General features: G+C 39.7%; 1 protein-coding gene across 1 annotated transcript; it reads left to right on the forward strand.

The window, feature by feature from the left end:
- The first annotated feature begins 5,986 nt into the window (after positions 1-5,986).
- IRAK1BP1 (interleukin 1 receptor associated kinase 1 binding protein 1) lies at positions 5,987-12,127 on the forward strand. Its single transcript, XM_010168926.2, has 4 exons — positions 5,987-6,019; positions 6,514-6,579; positions 10,661-10,791; positions 11,808-12,127. The coding sequence occupies exons 1-4, from the start codon at positions 5,987-5,989 to the stop codon at positions 12,076-12,078; spliced, it is 501 nt and encodes a 166-aa protein (XP_010167228.2). The 3' UTR covers positions 12,079-12,127.
- The last annotated feature ends 232 nt before the right edge of the window (positions 12,128-12,359 follow it).

Below are 12,359 nucleotides of genomic sequence, written 5' to 3' on the forward strand. Positions count from 1 at the left end.
CTGCGGCTCTGCCGGCCTCAGCTGGGAAGCTGGAATGTCGCTGCTCGGGCTCTCCAACAGGTGACTTGTTTTGCGGCTGAAAACCGTCCTGCTCCGGCCGTTCCGTCTGCTCCTGTGGCACAGCATCCGCGCCTGCATGCGGGTCAGACTGATGGAGGGGTCCACGGCAGCATGACTTAACCTACACATCTGCGTACGTGTCAGTGTAACTATGTGATTACTGCGGCTTAGTACAGATGCCTAGAGAGCTCTTTCCTCTCTCTTTTTCGTAACTACAGTTATGAACAAACATGAGACATGATCAAGATAGCTGAAGTGACATAAGGCCCTTATGGACTCAAAAACTTCCTTTACCATAATAAGTTTTTTTTGCCTCAGGAAGTCATTTTATGACAATAAGCATAGTCTTTCTTTTGAAGCTTTGTCCACTCTGTAAATGCTCCATAAGGGTGATATGTGTCCTAGTGATTGTGCCAGTGATGCATTTGACTTTTATAAAACAGTTTTGGACAGTGTTCCATGCTTAGGACTCTTAAAAACAGAACAAAGCTGATCTGTGTTGGCAGAAGTGGTTGCTTTTGAAAGTTACTTACTATTGAAGTTCCCCAGGAAATTTGTGCCTTTTTAGTATATTCACAAATGAGCTGGGGAAAAGGGAGATGACAGAGTTTGCTATCAACACCAGATTATTCACTGTAGTAAAATAAAGAATTGCTGAAGGGTTTCATGATGCGGCATGACATTACAGTGGGATGCTGTATTAGTAAATGCAAAGTAGGAGAGTAAGTTACTCGGCCTAAACAGTGATGTGCCTACAGTGAAATGGTATGCCCACATCCCAAAGACTGGGAATTAGAAGATAAGCACTGACTCCAACATGGGGGCTTTTTTCTTTCTAAAAAGAATAGGATTTACTGCTTTCTTTCAAAACTCATAGTGATGCTGTCTCTGGTTTTTGGGGGGTTTTTTTAGTAGCTAAATAAAGCATTTGTTCAGGAATAAACAAAAGACCCCTTCACCTCTAATTTAGGAAAAGCTCATATTGCAGCTATGGGACTAAATGGCAGGGGGACATGGAGGCTGCTGTGGGCTTGATCCGTGATCCTGCTCCCTACGTTTTTCCCCTACACACAGCTGGGTGTGTATCTGTCATGGGGAGCATGATTCCGTTGCCATCAGAACGACTTGTTCAGTCAGAAACAGTGTATTTTTGTGGGGGATTACAGGTTGAACGCCTTCAGTTTCTATTAAGTGAGTTAATAGGAGTTTAAAGCCTGGTAGATTTTAAGAGGAATGGGAGAAGACAAGGGAACTCATAGAATCATTTTGGTTGGAAAAGACCTTTAAGATCATCAAGTCCAGCCATAAACCTAACACTGTCAAGTCCACCAACATTATGCATTCATTTTTATTAGTAGAGAAAATGATTTGCTTTGTACCTGCCACCACGGTGAGCTCTCAGATCATGGGGTATTTTCCTCCCAGATGCAATTAAATATCTCTTCAAAGTGTGGATAGATTAGAAAAGATAGTTGCAGATACTTACCTTACAGTGATTCTGAGTGACTGACTTCCAGTTTTGACGTGAGCCTGTTTGAATTAGGATAGGATGGAGCATTTGACACAGGGCAGATGGCACACAAAAGGAGTAGGCAGATGTTGCATAAACCTGCTTTAGAGGGGCTGTGCTGATACTGCAGGCTAGAAAAAAGTAATTGTGCAATGGAGTATGACCTGGGCAAGCAGGTGGTCATATTTGGGTGTACACAGTCAGCTTCAGGAATGTAATGGGAATAGGTAAGCAGTGGTGGTGTAACCTACGTGGAGAGTGGACTGTTTCTGCAATGTGAGAGCATTCATAGAATCACAGAATAGAATCACAGTGCTTGGAAAAGACCTTTAAGATCATCAAGTCCAACCATAAACCAACACTACCAATTCCACCTCTAACCCATGTCCCTAGGCACCTCATCTACACATCTTCTAAATACCACCAGGGAAGGTGAGTCCACCACCTCCCTGGGCAGCCTGTTCAGTGTCGTCTTGTAGTGACAGTAATTTCACAGTAATCTTTTGCTGTTTCAGAGATGCCATGCGTTGGAGGGTGGAAATTTTAGTTCTTTCTGCTTACTTGAGGGACTGTGAAATGCTGCCTAAGTGGGGGTTTCTCAGTGTTAGCAAAGTGTTAGCTCTAGGGAACTCTGAGAAAAACAACAAGAAGTTGTTGGGTTTTTTTTTTTTTCAGAGTAGTTCCCTGTGGTATAATTTTTAGTGCTTTGTTCCATCCAATTTTAAATCAGTCCACTGCTGGAGCTTTTATTTGCCTTGTAGCTTTTCTACTAACAACTCTGCTGGCAATTTGTTCTTAACTGCATTTTCTAACATTCCTTGTAGCTAATACCGTTCCAGACCACTGTAAAATTAATATCTCTTCACAGTCTGCATACGGTTCTAGTTGCTGCAAGCTTATCTAAGGCCTCTTTAGAAATTAGCTGGCTAGTATATATATTTATTTGTAATTAATCCATGGAACAATTTCCTTAACCGTTGTTCTTGGTATCGTAGGAAGTCTGTGAGATGAGAAGTGCATAGCCTTTGCAGCAGCAGGAGCTTGCATTAGCAGCTTGTCAGGATGCCTGGGGGAAGCACCTAATTTCCATATATATTTACACAAGATTTTAATCAGAAATAGAGGCACATAGTAGCATTTATTTATAGAGTGCTGTAAGTATATGCAGCACTTCAGAGCACAGAATCTGCTTTAAAGGCTGCAGGGCAAGTAAAATCAATGGGGAAACCAGTCTCTTTTACTCAACCCAGCTGCTCAAAAGTAATGGGTTTTTTTTATCTTTCTCTAAAAGCAAACTGATTTAAAACCACCTATGATTTATTTGGGGAGAGGTGTGGAGATGACACTTGTTTTCTTTAATCACTGGATCTAACAATTGGCATTGGCCATCTTGTTTAAAAATAACAGTGACAGTATGTGTTATACTGGACAGAGTGTTATTTAACAAAACAAACAAACCAGCTCACAAACTGTATCCAGGGGGCTCTGGCTACAGAGTTTGTCTGTACTGGGATATATCCTTGGATATATGTGCAATATTCTCTGTATTTTGAAGCCTTTATTTATGAGTTACAGTTATGGATGCACATCCGTGCAGTCAATGGAGAAAAAAAAATGCTCACTGAGTTACAAAATCTTCCAATTTCAATATATCCTTGAATAAGAAATAGAGAAACCTGTTTAAGACATCACCTCTTTTAGACTACCACATATTTTAAGAACATTGACTTACATTTGCTGAGTAAAAATCTGCTTTTTGCCTTTCTTAAAATAACTGTTACATATACTTCTGTTTTCTTAAATGGACAATAAGAGGTGGAAACTTCTTCAACATAGATTTTTAGGTTGTAGTTGTGTCCATCTGATGTGAAACAGAACAGACAGAGTGAGGGAGTGAGAGGCTGGAGCACAGGTACCGATTCCGGGCTGGGGTACATGCTGACTGGAGGTGCCTGTGATCCTTAAGTGTCTGGGGACACTGTGATGGGTGGCCTGTGAGGAGATAGATAGGAGGTTACATCCAGATTCTCATTAACCATTTCTTTAGTACTAAGAACAAAAATGCTGTGTTCAGGTGGAAGAAGCTAATTCTTTTGGTTGTTTAAATATCTTTATTTTTCATAATATAATATATATCAGTGCACATGTACAAGTAAATTTTAAGAGACATTTCCAGGTGTCTCCAGGTTTTTTTATTTATAACTACCCATATCAGCATAGCTTACCACAATGGTGCATTAGGGCACGTTTCCAAACTAGAAACACTTTCCCTAAGGCTGGTCTTGTGTTTCATAAAAACAAGAAACAGTTTCTGGCCGTTTTGTTAACTCAGTAACCAGGAGCAGAACACGTAACTGTATCAGCAGGTAGGCTTTTCTCATGCTGTACAGCTATACTGCTGTCTCCTCAAAGTGTGCTTTTGCTAACCTACCTATTTAGTTTTTCCTGTTCTCTTCTGGGGAAAGGAGCGGTGGTTCCTGTAAACAGCCACGGTGTCGTGCGGGTGGACACGATGGTCTGTGCAGAAGATATTGTTCAGAAGTAGCAGATAGGTAGGAGGAAGGGCTATGTAAGATTTCCTTCTGTTGAAAAGAAGGAAAATATAAGGCAAAGCACAGTTCTAGACTTGATATTGTAAGCTCAATGGGATATTGGCTGTCTTTGTCATTTTTTGTTTTAGAGTACCTGCAGCAGTGAGGGTTTATGCCACTGCTGGCTCAGAAAATAGGCTATATAATCAGAATGCAAGTGTGATTCTATTAAGAAATTGTTCAATGACTTCTGCGGTAATTGAGTTATCACATAACAATAATTTTATGTGCATTTAATTCTCCTACTGTGATTCTTGGCCCACAGATTTAGAAAATGGAGAAAATAATTCCAGGAGTCCAGAATACTTGACACATCAGAAGTGTAGCTTTCCCGAAGTCACAGTGAAAACTATTTTACTGTGGCTTTTGCAGTCAAATGAATAGTTCCTCTGCCAAAATATGAACAGTAGACATAAGCATCAGGGGAAAAAAGCTTTTTGCTTTTGATGTAGTTGAAGTCTTGATTCCAGTTTATAATTTTGTTATCACTTTCCTGTCTTTTCTGTATCTTTTTTTCTGAACACACTCCCAAACAGGAACAAAGTATTTACCAGAACATGTATCACAGGAGGCCTCCTTGTTACAACTTCAGCAATTATTTCCTCCATTTATCTTCAGTAACACATACAGCTACTGTCAAATCTGATGGGCTAAAAATTAGCTGTGAGGGAAACTTTATACTAGATGGCACAAAATGTTTTTTCCCTCCCGATTGCTTTGATGTTGCAATAGCGCCTGGAGCCACGGGATGGCACTGTCCTGAGATACACAGGCACCTTGTGGAGGGCAAAGCCAAACCAGAAGACTTGAATCCGCTCAGCACGACAGAGAGCTTTTTTAAAAATATATATGTATAGTAAGGAGCGAGGCCAAGGGAAAACAAATGGGCTTTTTCTACGTTTACTCTAAAGTTTTGTTACAGCATAGTTATTTCTGTAGAATATGAGTTGCAGAAGAAAGCTCTTTGGTGTGGTTATTTCTGTAAGATATGCAAGAGCTCTTTCTTGTCACTTGTAATTGGATTCTGTCATAAATAGTGAGATTTGCTCCGTTGTGTAAATGAAACGAGTTGTCGGTGCTGGACTGACTTGATTACCCTGTAGCAAACCAAACCAGCCACTTTGCCAAAGTCCCTCAAACCTATGACCTCAAAAGGAGAAATACAGTTTTTAGTGACTAACTGGCCCTGGTCCTTGCCCTTACTAGAAGAGATTATCCCAAAATAGAACTGTTGTGCTTGTATTTGAGCGCTGCCAATCAATCATAAAATTGAAATTTTTAAATTTGTTCTTTGTAGGCTGCTGTGCAATGGTGATTATGGATCTAATTTTCTATGTGATATTTTACAAGGAAAATGCTTCTCATGATTAATGTCATTATACAAACTTATGCATGCATGCTACATGATGAGCTTGAAGATTTGAGCCTCTGTAGGAGATATTCTGACACGAAGCATCTTTTGAAGTGTGTCAACACTGAAAACAGATATTGTTTTCCTATGCAAATGAATTTAATATGTAAAACTTCTTCAGTAATTGGAAGGCTTAGTATCTGCTTCCCTACAGTTCCTGAGTATTAAATGCAAAGTTATATTTACAATTAAGTTGTAAACTGTGCTTTTTGTTGTGTTGTAGTAATTTTACAGTAAATTGTTCATCCAAACTGTTTACCGAAGATGGAAATGGGTGAAAGAAATGTGATTGTTAGACCCGCTAGCAAGCTGGTCAAATATTCAGATGTAACTGGAGTTATTCTGTATCTTAGTTAAGATCAGTATCTTATTTATTAAGTCTTACAGGATTTGCTAGTGCTCTGTGTAGCCATTATGTTGAATAACACAGCTGCTGTTAATGCGGAAGTGTGAATGGTGGCATAGCCTCTTTTAAGGGTTACCTTCCTGCCAGGATAACCAGTGCTCAGTCATTGTTCAGATCACCTTGCTACAAGGCACTACTGTTCAAATATCTTAAAATAGGGGCCTGAAAAGCACTTTTCACATACTAACTTTCTGAAAACAATTGAAACTTATAGTTTTTTGAACCAGGTGAATTTACAGTTACACAGCTTCTAGCTAGCAGTCACTTCTAAGATCCAATTGTTCTCTTTAAGTGAATAGCAGCAAAATTACATTAAAGAGCTACTGTATAATTTACTTTAAATAATATCAAGAAGTCTTTAACATCCAGCTAGTTTTTAATTGAAGAGATCTACATGGAAAATTCCAAATCTCTGTTGCTAAGTCATAAGTAATAAACCAAAACAGTTCAGTTCTTACAGGACACAATATACATAAATTTCCAACAAATGCTTAATTTCTGTCATTTAAGATTATATTCTTGTACTTTGTTTTAGGAAGAAGATATGACTGTAACGGAGGATTTTAGCAGAGTAGAAAATACTTACCAAATGGAAGCAGAGGTATGTATTCAACCTAAACAAAAATAATTTTTTTTTTTTTCTAAAAGAAAAGTAGCAAGGACCAGTGAAAATTTGTAGCCTGTCTCTCCTCATACAGAGGAGAAGATGTTCTCTACATAAAGGCAGCGTAGTCCAAAGAAGCTTTTGAAGAACTGCAGTTTAAAGCAGAGTTGAGCTGCTGCTTCTCCTGTATGCAGAACTTGGTTTTTGCTACTGTAATATAGAAATAATTATTTTCTTCTCAGATGAATGTGTGCTTTTTAAATATTACATGATGCTACAGAGGAAATATTTGATTCTGGGGCTCTTAAGGTTGTCATCTGTGGCAGTGTCAGCAAACCCATGATTCTGCACTCTCCTTCATGCCTTGCCCTTCCTGCCCTCTATTTCTTGCAAGAAGATGTACCTAGGTGGTAGGTCAGTTCAGAAAGCTGCTCCAGTTAACATCTTTTCTTTTTTCTTTTTTTTTTTTTTTTTCCCCCAGATTAGCTTTTATTTTTTCCATTATTTTAGCTCCCTGAACTGGAGGCAATGAAAAGCAGAGGACAAGAGTGGATGGGGGACAACAGTGTCCTGGCAGACCTAATCTAGATCTGTTAATGCCACAGTTGAACAGCACCTGGACTTTGGTCTATTCTACACGACTCTGCCATCAGCTTGCTGCAAGTAAAGCAAAGCTAATTGTTCCCTAGATAACTGACTTGGAGTTCTGTAGGTAAAAAGTGCTGTGTGAAAGCTAAATATTATGGGAATAATCCTATTTACTTCAGAAGCAGCTCAGGGGAGTATATTTTTGCATGTTCATGCTATAAGAAATAAATGCTGTGCTGGAAACATTCACTGAGGGAAATGATGTGTTTTCAGTCAGTGGATCTTTTTATAGCATCAAACTTTAATCACTACCCAGCAAATTTACAAATTCTTATGAGATAAACCTGGAAGCCTGCGATAAAACAATAACTGTTTTATAGACCTGTTGTTTACAGTCCCCTAAAACAGGGTTCAGCCTCTTTAGTTTGCTTGCTTTGAGGCATATTCTCATCTAAATAACAGCAGTAAATACATAAATAATCAAGACTTTGGAGAACAAAATTTGAATTTTAAAATGAGTCTTAAGATACTTAAATGGTATGCATCAGTGTCATGTTCTCAATGACTTTGTAATGTTGCCGCCTGCTATCATGAGAGCTTAAATCACCATGTTTTTTTAGATGACCTGTACTTAATAAAATTATATTGAATTATTATTTAGGCTACAGAGAAGCTTAGGCTTACAACTTCAGTCTTAAGTGGTAACTTAACCAATCATCTCCCTTCTGCTGTTTTTCTACAACAAAGATTGTACATGGAAAGCTAATTACATGGATTCAGTGTTCATTTGTAGGCAGCTTGGACCAGCTGTAACTGCTGTTTGAAGCTGTGTGGTTGCCTAGGACATGGGTGTCAGAACTTGAAAAATCTCACCATAACGCTGCTGTTCTGGGTGCCCTCTACACTTAAGTAGCAGTATGGTCGCTTTTTATGCAGAGATTAGTTTCTCCTTGCTTACCCCTTTATGTATGTACTTGTTTCATTAGTGCAGCTTCATAAACCAGTGAAGTTCCATTCACCAGCATGTTTGCATACTTCAGCAATATAAATTAATTTAAAATTAACTTCCACTGGCTTCTTTACTAAGGAGTTTGCCATTATATTGTGGAAGTCATGCATTATTTCATTCTGTAAACTCCTTTTATCGTCTGTCTACTGTAAGAGTTTTTATAAGACTGAAGAAATTCCCAGACAAATAGCTGTTTTAATTAAGAATTCAAGATATGCTTTCAACTGTAGGGAGATAAATTTTAATTCATGCTATAACAAAGGAAAATATGGAGAAGGATGAAGTTGTGTGTGAGATCACAAAGCTCTATAATATCTTAATCATAAAAGTTCATTTATGGCATTATGATCTCTTGGGATGAAGATTATGTTGGGTTCATGCATTTCTTAGTATACTTGCCTCCTTATAAACCATAACTTCTTGTCCTTTACAGTCTTATCCAAACCCCATAATGTCCACAATGGTTTTGCATGCCCTCATATTACTTTTTCACACTTTTTAACCTTAATCATAATTGAAGAAATTGAAACACTGCTTTGTGTTTTAGTACTCAGGTGTCCTCTGTCAATGTGTTTATTGGATCCGTCTTTAAATGAAAACTGCTTTTTAGGTGGAAAACCCAACAAAATTCAGTTATTGCTCTGTTGTTTTCTGCCCCTGAGGGTACCTGATTACATGCTGCGTTTTTAACAAAGTTCCTGAGCGCCCAGAACTGCTCCAGTCTGAGCAGCTTCTCTCTTGCTTAAGGCCCACAGTTCTTCTGTTTGATCACTCTTTTGTTTCACCCCCATGAGGGAACTAATCTTGTAAGCACTGATAGCAATCTGGAAAACACTGTGACAGTCCTCATAGTGAGACTTTCAGCTTTCTACAAATAACAATTATGATGGATTTTTGGCAAAACAGCACAAGAGGATGTATGCTTTTTATATATGGAAAGAACTTGCACTAAAGAAAGAAATCTAGGTTCAGTCTCATCTTCAGTCTTTGCTGCAATTGGTACTGCACCTTCCCAAAAGTGATCCAGCCCCCAAGCTGCAGATAAAGGGTGTTTAGCGGAGATGAAGATGCACAACAGATGTGACCCTGTGTCCTTCTAGGAGATGGACTTGCCCTGCCTCTCCACCTTAGTCAGTTTTTAAGGCCCTAAGCCCAGCTTTGGCTCAGTTGTGTGAAGAGCTGCTGAGCCAGTGCAAGGATTCAAGCCAGGATGAGGTACGTGCACTGCACCGAGAGGCTACCAATGGTAACAAGACGTGTGCATTAATTACATCGTCGTAATTGTCGATACCTGTTTTTCACCTTACCCTGTACGAGTTGGCCCCCTCGTCTTGCACTGAGAGATTCAAATTCCTTGAATTACCTCATTTTCCACAAGGCAGATCTCTGGTATGTACACAGGAAGCTACGGCAGTACAGCCAACCTGCCATAACTGGGATTCCTGTACCATACACGGTCACTGAGATAGATTGCTGCAACAGGAGTGACTGTATGTCACAGGGGTTGGCAGTGGAGTTTTCTTTACCACAGCTTCTTTCTGCTGAAGCTGTGTTACTGTGCAGAAAGAAAGGATAAGAGAGAAGGTGATCCTGACTTGGTGGTGAGAGCACTCTGCTGGGAAGTGGAGGGTTTAGTTCTTTTAAAAAAGAGTTTGGGACCCAGAATTTCCAATTCCTGAATGCTGTAGCAGCTCAGCATCAGTGCTCCACTCCTGGCAGCTGTGCTCTGCCACAGAAAAAGGCTAGCTCCTGCCTGGAAAGTCACTGCCGGCTGGCACTTCCCTGCAAGGAAGGCTGTAGGGCTCTGGATCCGGGGTTGGTAGCGATGCCTGCTTTGTAGCACTTGGGAAAGCACATGAATTCCTAGTGCACCTGTATTTAGTGCTTCTTGCTGCCAAAGCTACATGTTTAAATTGTTTTTAATCCAAGTGCCCAGTTCTCTGGAGGTGCTGGAGTGAGTCTGTTCAGCCAGCACAGGGTTTTGAGCCCACTGCAAGCCAGACTGGACTAGGCTTAGTTTAGTCTCAAAGTTAAAGTTTCTTGAACCTAATGCTTGGAATTAAAATGTGATTTTCCTTCCTGCACAATGTTTTCCACATCACTTTGCTTGGGTTTCTGCATAATTAACATCTAGTAATCTAAAAAGGGAAGAACCAGGATGCATCTAGTCATGTGTCCCAGAGAGGACATTCATTCTTCAAATTGTCTACATACCAAGAATGCCGTTCTTCCTCTCAGAAGAGCATTTCTTAATCCTTCATTTTAAACCATTTTATGAACTTCTTTCTGTTGCAATACTAATGATAGTCTCTCGCACTATATAAAAGTCTTCCAGGGAAATAAATGTTGGAGTTATATGTTGGACTAGTATGTTTAGTTAGTTTGTACATATCTGGCTTTATACTGATTTAAATACAAGTGTTGAATCATATGGGAAAAGTGAAAAAAATTTACTTGTGTGGTGTCTGTGTTCACTCCCAGGTCTGTATTATATTCAGCGATTTTGGAAAAATGCAGAATGTTTGCAATCTACTAATTGAAAAGTTAGGAGCCTCTGTTACCATCAGCCCACCTCATTTCTACCATACACCAGAAGCTGTGGACACCCTTCGGTAAGTTCTGTCTCAGGCCACAGATTTTACAGCCTCAGATAACAGTTAATGTGAATACATTATTTATACTGTTTGTAATGGCAGCAAATAGTTTCCTTCATACCTATTAAAATTAATGTTCAAATATTTCAGTAGTTGTTTTAGATACAACTTATAAATTGATGCCGTTCAGCCTAGAAGATACAGCTTGTTCTTTCTACAGCATCCCCGTGCAAAAGCAGAATGTAACAAAAAACATTTTCCCACTGATTTCCAGTGGAAGTATAACCTGCTGTGAATAGCAGGTCAACAGAATTTGACTTTGGTTACATCACCAAGTGTAGATTCAATTTATATTTATTCATGAAGGTACAGGTGTGTTACCAGATGCTGATAATTCTGAGTACCCTTACCAATATCCATTACTCTTAGCTGCTGGCAGGATCTGAAAAGAACCATGCACAATGCTTGCTCAGCATCAAAACGTGAAGCTCACAGCCTTGGTGTTTTAGGTGTTAACTATTCAAAGTCCTGCTTCTCCTATTGACGTTGTGGGGGCAGAGGGAAGTTTAATTGCTGTTTGGGTTTTGCCTCTTTAAAGAAAAGAATCGTACTGGGTCCAAGAAGCAAGCTCAACTAGCTGCTGCTAATGGTTCTGAAGATACCAGAAGTGTATCTCAAAGGTATTTACATGGGATTCTGGAAATCAGGTCAGTGAGGTTAAAGAGGTGCTAGTATGCCTTACAGCTGGGCCACCCTAACGCCTGGAGCAAGGGTTGAACTTTGGCTCTGCACCACACACCTGTAGCATACAGGTGTTAGAAATGCTTGAGCATAACTGATGAGGATGCTGACATTTTCTCCACATGCTCCCCCTCAAACTCCTCGACTATCACCCAGAAGCTGGGGGAAGGTGTGATGCACCTTACGTCTCTGCAGTTATGAAAGCTGAGGCATTAAAAAAACCAGACGCTTGGGGGGACACTTGTACGTCAGCTGGCCCTGCTTGCTATTGTGCTGTTTTTTCTGCCTCTCAGCCGTCAAGTGTGTGTTGCTGCTGTCGGAAACACGCGGCGGAAAGCTCAAGAAGTCTGTCGGCTGTTTGGCCAGTCACTGGGAAAACCTTTATTAATAAGAGAAGAAGAAACAAAAGAATGGGGAGGCCACGTAGACAGTCATCTATCAAACTCCCCGGACTCACTGACTCTGCAGGAAAGAATCCAGAATGCTACAGCTTATGCTTCTTGTAGAGTGTTTGCTGTGTTTGAGATAAAGGGAAAAGAAAACAGAAGAAACAAGGTGCTCTAGAAACTTTCAAATCCTACACATTTTCTTAATAAATTTTTTATGCTTTCTTGAGGTGCTTTTGTTGTTTTTTGCTTTGTTCTTATGGTAGCAAGTAGAGTTAAGAGAGGATATTAAGAATGAGGTTTGTGTAGTGAACCAAAGCTGAAGGTTTCTTAACGTGTCTGTCCAAGTGCAAAAAGGTAGATTAACTCTTCCTTTGCATGTGTCATTTGGAAGCAGCACAAAGCATGTTTCTGTAGAGAGAGAACTCAAAGTATTGCAGGATTTACTTACTACAGCTC

The sequence above is a fragment of the Antrostomus carolinensis genome, unplaced genomic scaffold, assembly GCF_000700745.2.
Source record: "Antrostomus carolinensis isolate BGI_N321 unplaced genomic scaffold, ASM70074v2 scaffold13685, whole genome shotgun sequence".
NCBI classification, from domain to species: Eukaryota; Metazoa; Chordata; class Aves; order Caprimulgiformes; family Caprimulgidae; genus Antrostomus; species Antrostomus carolinensis.

Bases quoted from the DNA above. Each gene is read 5' to 3' on its own strand.
- IRAK1BP1 (XM_010168926.2), top strand. From the start codon at position 5,987: ATGTTGAATAACACAGCTGCTGTTAATGCGGAA. The intron at 6,020-6,513 runs GTGTGAATGGTG...ACTTTGTTTTAG, and splicing joins CAGCTGCTGTTAATGCGGAA to GAAGAAGATATGACTGTAAC. The intron at 10,792-11,807 runs GTAAGTTCTGTC...TCTGCCTCTCAG, and splicing joins GAAGCTGTGGACACCCTTCG to CCGTCAAGTGTGTGTTGCTG.